General features: G+C 50.2%; 1 protein-coding gene across 1 annotated transcript; it reads right to left on the bottom strand.

Annotated features, from left to right (window-relative positions):
* Positions 1–150: 150 nt before the first annotated feature.
* On the bottom strand, positions 151–18,431 carry KLHL36 (kelch like family member 36). The gene is made up of 5 exons (XM_064387166.1): positions 18,179–18,431; positions 14,025–14,106; positions 9,425–10,498; positions 8,405–8,562; positions 151–2,151 (listed from the first exon to the last, which is right to left on the bottom strand). The coding sequence occupies exons 2-5, from the start codon at positions 14,082–14,084 to the stop codon at positions 1,596–1,598; spliced, it is 1,848 nt and encodes a 615-aa protein (XP_064243236.1). The 5' UTR covers positions 14,085–14,106; positions 18,179–18,431; the 3' UTR covers positions 151–1,595.
* Positions 18,432–18,435: the final 4 nt, after the last annotated feature.

An 18,435-nucleotide genomic window follows, 5' to 3' on the forward strand; every position in this document is an offset into this window, starting at 1 on the left:
TTATATTTCTACTTCATATTGTTAAATTTACCTTCCTACTAAAATGTTTCCACTATTATGAATTTCACTGAAAAATGATTATAGGATTATTTTTTTTCCAATTAATCAAAAAGGAAAACCTCAATGAAATCAATACACAAGACATCAGGCTGTGATGAATAGTATATTCTAAACTGGATTTATTGTTCCCAGACATTAATGTGATACATAAACACGTTAGAAGAGGGGATATAGTAACAAGCAACCCAGTAACAGAAAAAAAGCAAGTCTTTGAAATTTTTGTTCTATACTTACACATGAAAATGTTCCCAAAAAGTTAAGTAGTTGTCAGTCAACATAGCAAGGATTTCAGATATTTAAAAAAGAACCCCAAAAACTTGTCAATGAGTTTGTCATAACCAAAATGTTTCATTTGGGTTTTTTTTGGTTTTGTTTGAAATTTATTTTTAGTCTAAAAAAGAATAACCATTACCTCATGCAGTACACAAAGGCTTTAAAATAAATCCATTAATGCAAATGAAAGACTGGCTCCTGAGGCTTTTTTTTTAAATTAAAAAAAAAAAAAAACCAGAAAAACCCCTCAGAGTTTCAGAAAATTAATTCCAACTACTTTTCTTAGCATTGAAGAAACAACCTATAACCTCCTTGCACTCCAGAAATTTATTGTTACCTCTTTCGATACACACGTGCTTGTAGTAGGTCTTTCATTTACCAGAGTTTCAAATGAAATTAAGTGCAAAAATGTTTTCTTAGTGTTTTCCAATTATTGAGGTAAATAGTTTGAGTGGGGAAAAAAAAGACAAAAGAATGAGGGTAGCAGGATATCACCTGCACATACACCAGGTGGGAGAAAAGGCAAATCTGAAATTCATGGAAAGGGAGATGGGAGAGGAGGACTGAGGAAAAAATAACAGCTGAACTTTAAACCAAAGCCCTTGAAATCCACTCAGCAGATCAGCAGTCACTGAAATAAAGGGTGTTTATGGGCATGGCTGGCGAGCTGGGCTCCGGGGGAGCTGGAATTGTGACAATAGTCCCAACTCCAGCTGACTGCCCGACAATGCTGGGAATGCCAGCGCTGCTCCAACAGCTGCACCGCGTCCTGGCCGAGCCACACAGGGACCAAAGGTCACCACACGAGGATCCTGACACCAACAACGGGGTCACGAGCACGGAGCAGCAGCTTCCACAGTCAACAAGGTAATATATGGCAAACGAGAGACTGAGTTAGCAAAATGTGGTATAAAAAAGTATAAAAGTTGTTTTTAAAAACTCCTCAAAACGTCGATATAATACGATGTATGTGGAAATGCCATGAACCACAGAAGGAGAAGCCTAAGCCTTGACATTCAGGAGAGCAGCAGAACCTCTCTGGCCACATCACCCTTTGTATAGCAGGAAGGGGAGTTTTTGGTTTCTTTTGTTGTTTTTACCTTAAACATGAGTTTAATCCAAAAACCACATTCAAGTGTACATTTTCTGAGGCTTCAGAAGATGCCCTCCCCACCCTGTTTAAAAAGAAAAAAGAATAAAGGTTAGATAGAAATGTCTAAATACAAGGAGCCCACCATCCAAGGGTGGCTATCCAGGAGTGGTCATCTTCCTCGATCTTGATGCTTTTTTGTTTTTATCTTTTTCTTTTTGTCCTCTGTTTTGGGTTTCAGGGCGCAGACACACGCGGACACTCCGGCGATCGCTTTGGGCAAGTCCGTCCCTTTGCACCACTTATTTTTCTCCTTATCATAGACCTGGACTGTTTTGGAGAAGACGGCCTCCTCCCAGCTGTAGCCTCCCAGGATGTAAATCTTGCCTTCCCAAACTGCCACCCCCGACTCGCTGTTGGCTTGCAGCAGAGGGGCCACTCTGGTCCACTGGTTGCACTGGGGGCTGTAGGACTCCACGCTGAGGATGTCAAAGCGAGCCATGGTCTCGATGTTGTCGTCGCTGCCGCCGATGGAGTAGATGTTGTCCTGCAGGGTGCACATGCTGTGCCAGCCCCTGGCAGTGATCATGGGCCTCTTCTCCTCCCACACGTCCGTGCGGTAGTCGTAGCACAGCAGGTTCTTTCTGTAGGGGCCGATCTGGTAGTCGTGGCCCCCCGAAATGTACACGAATTCCTTGTAGACGGTGCCGGCGTGGCCGTAGGTAAACCTGGGGCAGGCAAACAGGGACAGTCCTTATGGGTTTTATCAAGGCACGCAGGCATGCAGCTAAAGCAGCAAATAAACAGTAACTAAAGGCAGAAGAATCCCAGATCTGGCGGTTACCCAGTAACTCCTCTCATTCCCAGGGCCTCACCCTGCACTGCAGAGTGCACAGCCTGACAACCACTTTTAAATCACCCTTTCCATAGCTGCTTGCTGCACAGCACTAAGGTATGACAATCACTTTTTAATGCATCCTCTAGAGTGTGTCACACAACAGAAATAGCCCATCCTGCTCTACTGGCATGACCTTCACTCCCATATTTCTGCTCCAGTGCTTGGCTTGCATCAGTCTGAGAGGGAAAGAAATCCACATGTCAGTAAGGGTTTCTGTGATAGAATGGGGAAATAATCATGACACCTCTCAGACTTACCAGTGGGGACAAACCAAGAGAAACCAAGAAGAAAATTGCTGCTGCCTTGCCCTTGCACAGCTCAAGGATCACTGGATACATTTCTCACCATGCTCTCTGCCTGGTTCACCAGCAGTCCCAGCACAGGCAGTGTCCTTTTCATGAGCCATCTGTCTGCTCTACCACCTCTGCCCCACAGCTGGGAACTTCTCTGGTCACCGCAGGACAAGGCAGCAGACCCCAGCCCACCAGAGATCATGGTAAGAGAAAATGAGATGGTAGAAGCTGCACCACGCATGCTGCATGCACAGGGCAGAGGGAAACCCCCTTTGATCATCTGTAATAAACCCACTACAAACCTAAATCTCCAGGCTGTTCTTAACTTCACTCTAGGCTATTCCTGACCAAACCCCTCTGAGCCAAGGTGACGAACAGCATCAGCTGCTTTGGCTTTGAACACATCATTCCTATATATGTTTTTTCCCCTCTTTTGGGGGACTTGGGTGTCAAAAGATGCAGCAGCAGCCACAGCAAATTGGCTGTCACCAGGAGCCTGAACAATTCAGTCCCCACAGGGCACAGAGCAGTGTACTCATCAGGCTGCACTCAGGAGCCTCTACCACCATCCTTTGTAGTCAGGCACCAGAGACCACGCAACCTCCACGGCAGGCAAAGCTCTGTTAGCTCTGCTGTAGCCTTTGAACCGTGCCTGAACACGCTGGAGCTCCGTGTGGAGAGAACCTTGAGCTGTTTTTACTTTGCAGGCTGATGGTTTCTCTGAGCCACACAAATGCTATCGGAACATCTTCCACGCACCTGAGTGCCAGCACTTCTGTGCCAAGGGAGAAGATGGACTAGGAAAGAAACCCCACATTTACCCTGAAAGCACAATGCTTCTGAGACAAGCTAAAAGGTGGTTATTATCCGAGATGCCTACCAAAACCTCTGATCCCTGTCTGAATCAGATATTTTAATAGGTTCCTGCTACAAGAAGCAGAAAAATCCCTGACATGCTTGGGCTGACAGTGCTGAGTGACCAGGACAGTCTGTTCAACTATGGGGGCTGCAGCTCCAGCCCTGGAGATCGTGCAGAGATGACTTCACAGCTGTTCTGCTTCTTGGCCTCTCAGTGAAAAGACAGGAAGAAAAAAAGGAGAGAGCTTTGGTACAGTTATGGACTTTATCCAAAAAGGCAACTCAGAATTTCCACAGCTCACAATGTGCCTCATGATGGAAGCAGTTAATTCACACTCAGTGCTTCTGGTGGACACAATGTACCTTGAGCACGTGAACCCCTGGCTTTCACCCTGACAGAAACACCAGGCAGCTGAAGTGCCCAGAGATGCTGCTCCTTGGTTAAGGTCTCTTCCAGACAAGAACAGGGACTGTCCCTCTCCAGTGGCTCCTGGGCTGCTTGGCAGAGCCTGTGTTTCTCTGCATACACAGGAGTAGGTTTAAAATGCTCAGTCTGGGGATGGGATGGACAGCTTGAGGTCAGTTCATTTCAAACTGCAGCAGATTTTAAACCCACATGAAACCAAGCTGCCTGGAGGCTGTGCTGTACCAGGGAGTTTGGAGGAGTCAGGAAGAGGACAGTGTGAGGACGTGGAATGCACCCCAGAGCCCTGCACTGCTGATGGCAATCACACTGCATTCACCGTTCAGGGAAAAATTACCCTGAGTTAATAAAAACCTGCACGGCCTTTGGAGAAGTAGGTTAAATATTCTCCTGCTCTGGAGCTCTGTGCAGGTAAGCAAGCAATAGCCATTGTCTCTCAAGCACAGGCATGCAGCCCAGCACAGGCAGCTGCAGAAAAAGCACTGCTCTGGTTCTTTTGCCTCAGTCAGTGGCTGTGTCCAGGGAACAGCAACAGCTAGAGAGTGCTCTGACAGAAACCGTCAGATCTGAAGCACCAAATCGACCATCAATTTGTTATTGTCCAGTATAGGACAATTACCCACTGAAAGGCACCAGAGGTGTTTCACTTTGAAACTTTCACTTCTGAAAGCTCATCCAAAATAGCATCACTTTCCTAGGAACTGCATGAAATAGATGCATAAATTGAAACCAATCAATACAAATCCTTTCTACAAGCCCTGTGATTGAGAGAGGGGCATTTCTAAATGGGCAACAGGACAGGCACATCAATAGAGTGGGTCTAGACATCCTCCAACAGAGAACATTGAGCATTTTGGCAGCATTATCTGCAAGAGTGGCCAGAAAAAAGCAGAGGCATTAAGAGAAAGGAGATTTGATTTCAACATCTGCTGGAGCCTGGTGCTGATTTTGAATGCCTTAACCCAGATACAGTGCTGAAAAATTAGTTCCTGACCCAGTAACACCATTCAAATGCCAGAAAACCTACCATTTACTGCCCAAGACAGAAGAGCACATAACTCAATAAAGCTTTGGGAATCCCCTACTCCAACCAAAGTCCAGGTGAGCTGTGGTTGCTCTCAATCTTGGTGTCCACCTGTCGTAGCCCTGCGAGATCGTTCATGACCCAACTGGCAGAGCAGATACCATCTCTCCCCAGCCTGTTCCAACACAGCTCCTCACACAGCAGCTTTCAGTTGTTCTGCCAAACTTTAACCTAGGGCCACTCAATTAATTTCGCTGCTGTCTGCAGCAGGCCTTTTCATGGTCTGTTCAGGATGAGAACACGCTGCCCCACCTCCTGCTCTGCCCAGCCACCGCTGCTCCCTGCCGGGCTAGAAACTATGACAGAAACTGCTCCCAGTTTCTGGGAAAAGGGGAAAAAAATATAGGACTGCTCTGAAGAAAGGGAAAGGTATTCCACAACCAAAGATCCTAATGAGCATCAGGCAAATTGAACTCCTTTGTAGCAGGCTTGGACCAGGTCCACCCTTTAGAAAACTTGGCTGAAGTTTTCCTCCCAAAGCATCTGCCCCAAGAGGCTGTTTGCTTCTCCAGCAAGACAGCCTAAATTCAGTCAAAACAGCTCAGCTCCTTCCAAGAGAGTGCTTAGGGAAAACAACGTGTTGTTTTGACCTTATGGGGTGGGAAGGAGAGCGGGGTAAGAGGAGATAAAGAAGAGCCTGTAAAGCTCTTCCTTGGAGGAGTGAGACTGCGAACAGCAGCACGGACACGGGATTTGGTGCTGGCATGTGTGCTCAAGGACACAAGCACTGCCTTTCCCTGCAAATCTCCACACACGTGGCAAGCTCTGCCCCTTGGGAAGCAACAAAACAAACCCATTTTCGGGATGTTCAGCATAGAAGCTTTAACAAACAACCTCTGAGAGTCCCACCCCACGCAACCCGAGTTGATCAACACAAGCCCACACCCCAGAATGACCTCAACACGAGCCCGTCACTCCAGGGAACAGGATTCCAGGCAGTTGCTGGCTTGGGGCAGTCAGGAATGGCACCAAAAAGCCTGCTGCTGGTGGTCATGCTCCCAAGAGAACGAAAGCACCTGCAGATGCTCTCTTCAGAGGGAAGAAGACAGAAAAACATGGGAAAAGAAGAGGTTTTGTTGGGATAACATGCCTGATCAGGCAGTCAGGAAGCAGAGGACTGGAGCTTCTGGTTTCCTCTACATGAGAACTCTTGCTGCTGGAAGAGGACTAGGGGAGATGTTGAGTGAAACAAGAACTTAATCTGTTTAAGGAACAAAACCATGTGGTGAGGAGGAACACAGACATCAGACGAGGAGTGTGTTGAAGGGAAGAGTGGAGCAGGCTGGAGGAACTGTAGCTGGAATGCTTTTAGCCTTGAATGGATCACAGAATTCTCTCTCATCCTTCCTCCATTGCCAGTAAATCACAGACTCACAGGGATGGGGCAGCCACAGCTTCTCTGGGCAACCAGAGAAGGGCCTCACCATCTCACAGCTAAGATTTTTTTTCTAAAATCTGATCTAACCCTGCCCTCTGCCCGTGGGAAGCCATTCCCCCTTGTCCTGGCATTCCAGGCCCTTGTGAAGTCTCTCTCCATCATTCCTGTGGGCTCCCTTCAGGCACTGGAGTGCCACAGTCAGGTCACCCTGAAGCTTCTCTTCTCCAGACTGAACAATCCCAGCTCTCTCAGCCTTTCCTCTTAGGAGAGCTGTTGCATCCCTCTGATCATCTTGGTGCCTCCTCTGGACTTGCTCCAACAGCTCCACCTGTAGTATCTCAAGGAGGGGCTGCCCAGACCATTTTCAGCAGCCCCAAATCTGCCAGAGCCACTCAGCTCAAGCAGTGGAGGTGTGTCAGAAAGGTTCCTGTCCTCACCCCTGAGTCTGGCCTTTTGCAACCTGCATAAAGTTCTTTTTGCCTTATTCCTTCTGTGCAGAAACAATTCAAACTCAATTCACTGCCCAGCACCAAATGGAACAAAAGGGCTGAAAAGACAAAAAATCCAAAGGGGCCAAGAGTCCACGAAGATCTAACTGAAGACACTTAAACGTGCAAAACAGCAACTGCATGGAAAAGTGAGGAGCTGTCACCACACAGCTGAGCTGACACAAGGACAGAGCAACAGGAAGAGAGGATGCAGAATCATTTATTTGGATGCAGGAATAATTCATCCTAAGAGGGGTCTGTCCGATAAGAGGGGACTTTTCCCTTGTTCAAGCAGACCAGCCAGGCAATCTAATAAAAAATTAACACCCACAAGTCAAAGTTCACTTTAAATGCTGCAGCTGCAGAATTCCCAAAGCCAGCACACAGGCAGGAGTTGGAACATGCAGACAAACTGCTCCTTTTTGGAGAGTCTGTGTGGATTAAACCAACTGTGTGAACTTCCCCAGGATCATTTATGAGTAAAAATACCCACACAGGATACACCTCACAGGTGACCCCAGTTTACAGAAGGATTTAGGACCTGAAGATATTCTCCTACACAGCTTCCCAGGAAGGGCTGTGGTGTTTAGCCCCAGCTGCTGGATCTGCCTAAGCGAGCAGAAATAAGAAAGCATCCTGCTTGTGAAGAGCCCTCGAGCCCAGCTGTTAGCCTGGATCAGCCTTGCATTGCAGCACCTGCCCAAAATAGAACTGGTTAACAGGCTTCTGTGCCTTCACTGGCTGCCTCTGCCTCTGCAGCTCTGCAGCTCAGGGAGCAGGGAAAAACCTGAGCTCTCGAACCAAACTGCAGGAACCTGCTCTGTGATGGCACTGCTGGGAAAGCCAGCACTGCTGCTGAGGCTTCAGACATCATGGAAACACCATCCATACAGCCAACATCCCTGTGATTCCACAAAGGTGAAACAGCACTAAATCTGAGGCACTGTCAGCAAATGAAATGCTGTCCTGCTGTCCTTACAAAGTCACTGCTCTGACGCTGATTCAAGACACAGCAATGTCCTGTCTGCTACCACAAGAGCTGCAGGGCTTAAACCTCTCACAAGAGAACAGCCAAGTGTTAACTCAGACAGAGAGAGAGAGCTCACATTTGTCAGGGTTCTGTATTTCCAATACAGGTGAATGTGTTTGGCTGTGACAGCCAGCCTGAGCAGCCCAACACAAACACCCTACAAGGAAAATCATCACACCAAGGTGACAAAGTAAGGCCAAAGAAATGACCAAGGTGTGAAAAGTGCTTCTGAAAACATTCAACTCCAAGTGGCCTCAGGAAAAGCTTTGTAAGAATTGTAGAATGAAATGATCAGAGTTCTCCCTCCCATCCTCCAGATGCACCTTGGGATGAAAATTAAAACCCTGCTGACACAAGGCACGCTGCCTGCTCAGCTCCCAGCTGCTGCTGTGCTTGGTATGGCTGATGCCACACTGGTTTTACATCCCCTTCCCTCCCCTCCAGGGTTCCCTCCATCAGCTAAAGCCACACAAGCTCCATTTCCTACCACTCTTCAAACACAGGGGAGCTCCCAGGCAGCTCAGTTACCTGGGCAGTCCTGCTATGTAGGTCCAGGAGTCCTTCTGAGGGCTGTAGGTCTCAACTGAAGACAGGGCCCCGTTTTCATTCCTGCCACCAACAGCCACCAGCATGTCAGTGATGGCTCCCAGGTAGAAATCCACCCGTCGCTGTCTCATGGAGGCAACCTGGCAAAGAAAATGACCTGCTGGCATCTTCCAGTGTCTGCTAAGCAAGGGATTTAAGGGCTATTCACGTCTGAGGGTGGGGAAGTTGCTCCTTCCTCTTTATTTGGTAAGGAGAGATTCTGGTTTTGACCATTATATTCATAAAACATTTCTGTTTTTCTGCAGTAGCATCCATTTCAAACAAGGGGAAAACACGAAACCTCTAAGAGACAGGTTACTTTAGAAACATTTGTGTTTATAGGAACTCCTTCCCAACTCTGCAAGAAACAGGTATTGGAATCACTGAAAACCACAAGTGAACCATCCAGGATGGCTGATCCATAGAGGAATCATGATTGGTTCATATGGAAACCATAACTGGTCCATACAGGAACAAGGAGTGGCTGATACAGTGGCCCATGCAGATGAAGGGTTTTGTGGCAGCACTGGGAGCAAAGAGCTCGTCCTAAGGGACATTTAGCACAGAGACACTTGACAATTGCCAGAGACATTTCCTTTCTATATCACACCTATTTCTGATTTATATGTTCTACTGCTTGAGGAAGATGAACCAAGCAATCAACTCCAAGTCCATTCCACAATTATTCCAGAAGTAATCTAAAGAATTGTGGGTGGATTATAACCAGGAATTTCTCAGATGAGATGCCCAAATCCCAAATGAAGCTGAATATCTGCCTTTGTGTAATTTAAGCATTCCCACAAAGGACTCAAGCAGCTCCTCTGACTTAACTAACTTGACTTTTCATTTGCAAGTGCTGCCATGTTGACTACGCCAACAAGCCCTGTCCTTCCATCAGCAAAGGAGAAAACACTGTAAACATAAAGCACTTTGAACAGAGAAATAATACAGCTCAAGCCTCACCTTTATCCACTGGTTACAGCGGGGATCATACCTATATAGGAGATTTGACGCCGCATCCCCTCCATTGTCCCGGGAAAAGCTGCCCCCGGCTATGAAGATGAATCCTCCCAGGACCGCCACGCAGTGGTGACTCCGCCGGGCCGGCAGAGGCGTTTCTGCCACCCACTGCCCCTTCCTGGTGTCCAGGAAGCAGGTGTCATCGCAGAGCTCCAGGCAGCGCTCCGACACCTCGCCGCCCACGAAGAGCAGGCGCTCCTCGCAGGTGCGCAGCGCCGTGCGCTTGGTCTGCAGCACCGGCTGCGCCGCCACGCTGTTGTGGTAGTTCACGGCCTCCTCGATGAAGCCCTCGCAGTTGGCTTCCTTGGGCAGCAGCGAGCACACGGCGGGCTTCACCCGGTGCAGGAGGTCGCTCTTGGGGATCAGCGGGAAGTGGATGTTGTCCAGCACTTGGTAGGCCTCGTTCTCCCGCTCCGGGTACTGCGTGAGCCACTGCAGCGCGGCCTGCAGCAGGTCGTGCTCGCACTCCTGCTGCACGTCGCTGCTGTCCAGGTACTGGCACAGCTTCTGCAGGGAGATGTTCTGCAGGAAGTCCGGCGTGAAGGACAGCGTGCCGAAGTTCTGCAGGATGAAGGAATCGATGTAGGAGTCAAGGCGCTTCAGGTTGTAGATGGAGGCCAGCTCCTGCAGGTACAGGTAATTCTCCTCGCTGACTTCATTCTCCAGGTACTCGCAGCAGAAGTCCACCACCTTCCAGATCTGCAGCAGGTGAGCTGTCTCCAGCACGTAGTCGATGTTCCCTCCATCCAGAGACAGCTCGCTGCCGTACAGGAAATCCACCACGGCCTTGAGACCGATGTAGGAGGCTCCAAAAAGCTCCACCTCCTTCTGGTGGGCCTCCCTCATGCCGATGGTGAACATGGAGTTGAAGTAGTCACTGCACACAGCCAGGAGGTTCCGGTGGGCCGGGACTCTCTGCTCGTCCACCACCAGCACGATGTCACAGAAGAGGCCTCGGTGCCTCTGCTCGTTCAGGCTCTGCAGAACCAGACTGGAGTGGTCATCCCACCTGTACACCTGGAAAGCACAGACAGCATCAGGCAGGTGGCACCTCCACCACGATCAGCTGCACAGTGAAATGTGATTTATGTGTTTTCCCACTAAGTGCAGTCACACATAAGTCAGAGACAGCTTTTTTGTGTTGTACATTCACATTTATAATAAATTCTGACATGAAGTAGTTGGCAAGTGACACAGTACGAGCCTGAGCTCCTCACCTTCACTTTGAAAGGTCTATGGAGACTTTTACTGCTTCCTACTCCCCTTTTTTTATAAAATTTACTCTTCCTTCCCCCACAGTGCTGCATTGAAACCTCCTCCCTGATGAGTTATACAGGCACAATTTTCTGAAACTCTTCCACTCATTGTCTCAGAGACATCTTGCTGACATTTCCTTTCTTCCTTGTCCCCCAAATGACTCCTTGCAGAGTTCTCCCAGCTAAGCTACTCACAGAGCATTTAGAGTGGGAAGCAGCAGAACTCTGAATTTTCATTCAGCCCATGTATTGTTTGGGTTACTGCTTGCTTGACAGCTACCCCCTCTTAAATCTTTCCAGAACTCTGCATTTCTAAGCTTGTTAGGGTGAAATCCCTCTCTTTCTTCCCACATTATTCCAGGCACACACACTGCACTCGGGAGTAATAGCTGTTTATTTATGTGCAAAGCCACACATGTGGAGAACTGATTCCCACAAGGCTTCTCCTCGCTTCCAGAAGCTGAGCTCGGTTTTGTTTAAATGAATAGGAGCAGATATTTTTCTTTTAAAGGAAAGGGAAAATGCCCTCAGGACACATCCATTAAGTGCCCTTCTGGGATCCCTCTGGTGCTCACATTCTAAGCAGCAGCTCTGGATGTGTCACCAAGCTTTTCAGGCCACCAGCATTTGCCCCTTTTCCCACAGACTCACATCAGCAGCCTTAGGATGAACCAAGATGGAAACATTTAGTTACCCCTCAAATGTCCTGCAGAACATGAACTGAACACTGCTGGTCAGTCCAGATTGTCAAGTGAAGTTTTAGGACCACCCTCTGGGGTAATTAAATGTGTGATGGCACAGTCAGGTACCTTGTGAGGCCCCTTAATAAAAGCCAGGTTAAGGTAAATGCAAATACCAAACACTTTAATTGCCAAATCCAAACCAGGCAGAGCCTGTAAGAACTTGTAAGAGCAGGGAAAAGGGGTGGAAGGGAAGCACATCCCTGTGTCCTACCTAGGGCAGCTCTGAACAGTCCTGGCTGTCTCAGTCTTGCCCAGTCCTGAACCCCCAGGCTGCCTTCCCAGAGGTGACACCTGCAAAGGTCACACAGGTGACCTGAGCTCCCAGACACTCCCCCTTCCCTTCCCCACCAAAATGTTGTTTCTCCTGAAATCCTCATGACCTGTGGCTCTCCTGGCTGCCCAAGCAGAGCACAGCAGTCTGGAAAAGCCTTTGCTGGGCTGGTTAAACCACAGTGGGACCCTCTCTAGCCCAAGAGGGCTTTTTGGGACCCAAATTAACAACCAAATGTGCTGCTCTTACTGTGACATCCCAGCAGATTCTCTTTATTTCCTTATGTTCTTTTCTAAACAATGGAGCCCAAGCTGCCAAAAATCCTGCTGTTGGAATGGCTCTGAACACTCAAGTGTGCAGAGTTAAACCAGTCTAAGGGAAGAGGCTTCAATAATTAAAAGGTTTCTGGATCAGAACTCTTTAATTTGCCTTCTGCTAATGAACACACCTCTGAATTTAAAAAGGGATCTATGACTTATGGCTTCCACTGAGGAATAAAATTGCCAGAGATTTGTAACAGAAAAAAATGGTGTTTAAGGACTGTAAAGCTTTTTATCTGAATTTTCCTGAGGCTGAGAAAAGCTGATGTTGTACAGGAGCCTAAGCAGAAACCAGGGGGTGGAGAGGAGGGGCAGAAGAATAAAAATGGCAAAGGATAAACCACACTTCTGTGGCAGCTGTAATCAGGGGTAGTTGATAGTGGCAGATGAACAGACAAGAAATAACAACTCGCAGCACCCTCTCCCAAATCTGACTGGGATAGGGGGATAGGATTGATCCAAACCCTTGGACTGAACCAAACCCATCCTCCCCCTCATCCCTGGGAGCTGGCTGATCATTTCTCTCTAACATTCCCTAATACCACCATCATGCATAACGAGATTACAGCAGAATATGAGATTTGCCAGAGATCCCTCTCTGCTGAGCTGGATGTTGAGGCAGCAGCGTAATCCTGCCCTCAGATCCGCCTGGCAACTCGCTCTCCTGAAATCCTTGTTGCCATGTGGGACTGCTGCTGCTCCAGGAATCAGGCACCAGCCCATTCCACACTGCACTGGAGGCACTCACAGCACAGCAGCTCAGAATTTCAGCCACTTGGAGACTTCATTTGTTCAGGGAGCAAGAAACAGGAGCTGAGAGCTGCACATTTCAGAACCAAGACTAATTTCATACTGAACTTGAACATCTTCCTCAAGCTATTTATATTCTGTAGAGCAGCCTTCGCATTATCCAGCCATTCTAAGTTTAACAGATAGTGACAGCTGCTGTCTAAGCAAGCAAATAAAACAATGCTGTCAAGTTAATTAATTTTTAATGTGATGAATTATCATTACATTCAGACTAAACCATTTAAGTGGCAGACAGGATCAGCACTGAGGGAAAGATTATATTGGTGGGGATGCATTTAAAAATTAGTCCTATTTATCTTTCATCAATTGTGTTAGAGCAGAATTTCAGCTTCTCTTGGATTCAAAGATCTAATTTCTCTCAGACTGTTAATGCAGCACTGCTGCTCATCAATGGTGCAAAAGAAAATGAGATCTGGCTCATTCAGCTTTGGTAAGGAGGCACTGAAAAGTTTCTTTTTCCTGCTTTTTTTTTCCTGGTATTACAAGGTACCTGTTCTGCAGCTCCTGTAACTACAGCACAAAAGCAGCTTGCACTGGCATGAAACAAAGTGAACAAAATAATTACAGCTGTTATTAACATTTTATAAGTCATCCTGAGGACCTGCATAAGGAGCTGCCTGAGATGGATTTCCGAGAATTCACAAATAAAAACAATGTATTTGTGCACACAGAGCTCTGATACAAAGAACCCCACAAACTTAAGAAAGCAACCCAGGTTCTGTGAGTTCACTGGGCTAAGCACAGTTTGCAGAATCAAGGCTCCCATTTTGTACAAAACCAAGGCTGAGCCTAAAGAGCAATCCCAGCTTTGCTTTTGTAACAAGCTTGGATCTTACGAGATGGATCAGTTTAAAAAACAAACACACCGCATTTCATAACAGAATTTTTAGTATAGAGAAACTACTGTGCTGCAATGATGTGGGTTTCTAAGTTATGAGTCATGATGAGCAGATGCCCATTTGCTGCTGCTTTTCCTTTTTTTCCCCTTAATCACTAGGCAGCAACTTCTACCAAAAATACTCGAGCAGGTAAACCACCATTTCCACCCCTCTTTTTAAAAGCTCAGCATTCTCACATTCCCCCCAAAGGAGACCCTCTACCCCCAGCGGGATTTTTTTGGTGGCTGCCACAAACCGTACGAACCTTCGAGGATTCACTTATCTTGTGCGGGCGGCAGATCCTGCTCTGCCGGGTTCCCTCCATGACCGCCCGTTCCGCAGCACTTCTGCAACAAAGGCACAGGAAGATGTTCAGCAGCTCGCCAGCCCCTCCTGAGCGCTCGCACGCATCTTGGGCTGAGCCGGGAATGCGATTCCCAGCCCGGCTGATCCGGGATTGCAATTCCCAGCACGGCTGATCCGCCCCTTGGAAATGCCCGGGTTAAAAAATATTAATTTTCCCTCCTCGCTGCTGTTGTCGAAGGTCGGTTGTGTCAACAAGTTGGGCACAGCCCAGCCCAGCCGCGGCGCCGAGCGCTGCCCGGGGCCGGCCGGAGCCCCCCGGCCGCGGTGACCGAGCGGCCCCGGCCCCGCTCCGGCCGCTACATGGGCCGCGGGGACGGAATCCGGGCGGAAAACAGCGGGGAAAACAAAGCGGTGACAAATTCCTGCAGGCTGCAGCCGCCCCTCGCCCCGCGGCCGGGGCAGGAAACGCCGGCGGGGCGGGAGCGGGGCGGGAGCGGGGCCGGGAACGGGGCGGGAGCGGAGCGGGGCCGGGAGCGGCGGGGGAGGCGCCGGGGCGGGTCGGGTCGGGGCGGGGATCCCCCGCGGGAGAGGGCGAGAGCCGGGCCGGGATGCTCGGACACAGCCCGGGAGCTCCAGGCTGTTCCCTGCCCCGGGATGCTCGGACACAGCCCGGGAGATCGGGGCTGTTCCGTGCCCCGGGATGCTCGGACACAGCCCGGGAGATCGGGGCTGTTCCCTGGCCTGGAATGCTCGGACACAGCCCGGGAGATCGGGGCTGTTCCCTGGCCTGGAATGCTCGGACACAGCCCGGGAGCTCCAGGCTGTTCCCTGCCCCAGGACGCTCGGACACATTCGGGAGATCGGGGCTTTTCTCTGCCCCGGGATGCTCGGACACAGCCCGGGAGATCGGGGCTGTTCCCTGGCCTGGAATGCTCGGACATATCCCGGGAGCTCCAGGCTGTTCCCTGCCCCGGGATGCTCGGACATATCCCGGGAGCTCCAGGCTGTTCCTGCCTGGAGGGCCTGAGGCAAGGCGGACACGGATAGCAGTGCCAGGGGCATTGGCTGCAGGGAATGTGGGTTTTTTGTGTTTTGTTTGTACAATGATGATAAACTGTGCAGTGGCTGCGGGAGGTGCAGCCCGAAACCCCACCACCATCTCCTCCTGCTTACCTGGCATGGCACTACCTGACCTCAGAAATTCACCTCCGCAGTGGGGCTTTCCCTGCTTCTCTGGGACTTTCCCTCATTCATTACGGCCCAGGAGGCTCAAAGTTAAGAACCTCCCCCTGGTGAGCAGCAGGCTGAAAATTCCCTGCCTCGGGGGGGAAATAAGAAGCAAAGACACTACACAGACACCCCGGATCCAGGTTCAGTGCAGTGGTCCCCCCAAGGAGAAAAGCCCTTTGCTAACCCAGCACCCCGGGCATCCTCCAGAGGTGACCGTGGGGACAGCAGAAGGCTGGGGCTGTGTCCAGGCCAAGGACAGCCCAGCTTGGACACACGTCCTGGGTGCTGAGGGGCTGCAGAGGGTGATGTGCGCAGCGTGTGGCACCAGGGGAGTGTGCCATAGCTGCCTGGTGCCAGCACCACCCCTGCCCCAGCCTCTGCACCCTCCAGGGCTGGGGCAGCAGCAGCCAGCCAGCTCCAAGGACACGCCAGGAAACCGGAGGGGATGATGGGCTTGTACTCATCTGTTGATTATTGAGTCTGGAGATCAGAGTGGTTTTTGCCAGCTTTGGTCTCTCCTGTAGCCCGTGTGACCATGAGGAGATGGGTAAAGACCCTCGATGGTCTGAGTGAAATCCCTCTGCTGCCAGCCCCAGTGCTAACTGTGACCTGAAAACTGACAACCCCAATAATGTGACCTGGAAATGGACAGACCCAGTGCTAACTGTGGCCTGAAAACTGACAACCCCAATGCTAACTGTGACCCGAAAATTAACAACTCCAATGCTGTGACCTGAAAACTGACAACCCCAATAATGTGACCTGGAAATGGACAACCCCAATGCTAACTGTGACCTGAAAACTGACAGCCCCAATACTAACTGTGATCTATAAATTGACAACCCCAATGTTAACTGTAACTGGAAAATTCAAGGCAGCCTCTTCCTGAAGGAGAGCATTGTTCTCTCCATTCCTTCCTCTGCTTCTGCACAGAAAAGACAGGGATGGAGAAGCAGGATTGGGGACAGACATATTGTCTTCTTGGAGAAGAAGCAAAAAGTGGGGGAGATGGCAAAGAGACACAGGGACAAGGCACTGTCAGGGGTGTATTTTAAGATAAAGATAATGTTCCTGGGGGCTCATGGCTGTGCAGAGCCATCCTGTTAGCTCAGCTCCCTCCAAATATTCTGAGACCCTTCCTGAACCTCATGACATATTCTAGACAGCTGAAGGTCACTCCAGACTCCCAGGACTCCATGCCTGCTGGAGATGTTTTCTTGAGGAGGTCCATAAGTCCTCACTTTCTCTTGTGCTTCCTCTCCAAGGACTTCTGTGGCATGGACAGGTATTTCTGCAAGGCCAGTGACATCCTCCTCACAGGATGAAAAGCCCCATGTTCTGGAGGTCTCCGAATTGCTACATAAAAATCACATCAGAGCTCACTAAAGTAAAAAAAGTAGGTAATTTCCTCACTGCAGTTGCAGCCTGGTGAAACTGAGCCCAATACTTATCCCTCCGTGCATTAAAAAAAAAAAAAAATCCATGGAAAAGTGAGAAAAGACAAGGAAGAGAAGCAAAGAGAAGAGGTTTGGTCCCACAAGGAAGATGTGCATTTGTGATGTTTGGATCTGGCACTGAAAAGTGTGAGGCATGAAATCCCTAATTAAGAGAATTAACGCTCCAGCCACTGGGTCACAGAGACCTGCACAAGGATGAGGTTCTTTCCTCCTAAGGGGATGACATTGGAGTCACCCACCTCGGCCCTAGGAAACATCAGGGACAAGGGATTGCAGGGACAAGGACAAGGACAAGCGGCAGTGTTACAGGTACAAACAGCAGCAAGTGCCAATGGATGATAAACGCAGACTACAAAAAACAGATTCATGAGCAGATAATGCTCAGCATAAAGGCTTTAGAAAAAAAAAAAAAAGAAAACGTTCCTAAAAGCAAAGAAAATCAATATAAACCCAGAAGTATTAATGTGTGATTACATTATCCTCCAGAGGCTGCAGCCTGCAGAGAGCGAGTGTGATTCACCCGGTGTCCTACACTTGCACCGACTTCAGAAACATTCCCTGTTCCCTATGACCTCATCGGCTCAGAGATGCACTGCAGCAGGGCCCGTGCTGGCCTCACGTCATGCAGGGACGGGGATGCAGCTGGGAGGAGCTGCGGGCAGGCCTGGTGGCACTAAAGGGTCCCTGGCACTCAGGGCTGGCTCTGGAGCTCTTGTCCCTCGTGTGTGACAGCACTCAGTGACACTGGTAATGACACTCCCACTGCTCAGCCTTCACAGGGACGGCACTGATGTGAAACAAGCAATGGTCATCCCCTGCAAACTTTAAAAGAAACAAAATGTGATACTTTTTATCAAGGAATGCAGTGTTTTTATTAAATGGCAAATCCAGCCCTAAAAAAGTGGGTTCGTTTTAATGGGTTTTGAAACTCACTAAAATGCCGAAGGACTGGCTAATAAAACTCCAGTCCTTGGGCACGACATCACCTGGTGCTGTTTATTCCCAGCCGGGTTCTGCAAAGCAGAGACCTGTCTCTGTTTCCATGGGACTGAAACGCAGCCCCACAGGCAGCCTCAGCCTCTCAGCCCGCATCCCCCTGGAGTGCAGGGATCTCGGGGATGCGGGATGGCTCCTGGGCAGCGCCGGGAGCCCGGCAGGGGGAGATCGCTGCATTGGAACGGAGCGAGCCGCTCAACACAGACACGGACACACACACAGACAGACACCCGGACAGACACCCGGACAGACACACAGCCCCCCGCACACGCCTGGCCCAGCAGCGGCTGTCACCACCCAAAGCCACCCCGGAGCCGCCGCTCGAGGCCGGGGCCGCCCCGAGCGCTGGGGCCGGCATGCGGGTGATGCTCAGCCCCGGCCGCTCCGCACCCCCCCGGGCCCCCATCCCCACCCCCGGTTCCCCGCTCACCTGCTCCGCTCCGCGCTACCTCCCGCGCTCCCGGCCCGGCCCCCGGCCCCGCCGCGCCGCCGCCGGCTGCTCCATCCCGGGCGCCGCCTCCGCCGCCCTCCTCCTCCCGGCGCTCAGCGGCTGCCGAAGCATCGGGGCGCTGCCAGCACGGCGGCGGCCGGGAAAACCATCCCCGCGGCGGGTCCGTGCCGTGCCGAGCCGTTCCGGGCCGGGCCGAGCCCCGCGCCCCCGCGCCCGGGCTATTGCATCACCGCGGT

The sequence above is a fragment of the Passer domesticus genome, chromosome 12, assembly GCF_036417665.1.
Source record: "Passer domesticus isolate bPasDom1 chromosome 12, bPasDom1.hap1, whole genome shotgun sequence".
Taxonomy (NCBI): domain Eukaryota; kingdom Metazoa; phylum Chordata; class Aves; order Passeriformes; family Passeridae; genus Passer; species Passer domesticus.

Coding starts and splice junctions, on each gene's coding strand:
- KLHL36 (XM_064387166.1), bottom strand. CDS start 14,084: ATGGAGGGAACCCGGCAGAGCAGGATCTGCCGCCCGCACAAGATAAGT. Junction 8,563..9,424: donor GCTGTAACCAGTGGATAAAG/GTGAGGCTTGAG, acceptor TTTCTTTGCCAG/GTTGCCTCCATGAGACAGCG. Junction 2,152..8,404: donor TACATAGCAGGACTGCCCAG/GTAACTGAGCTG, acceptor TGCCTGCCCCAG/GTTTACCTACGGCCACGCCG.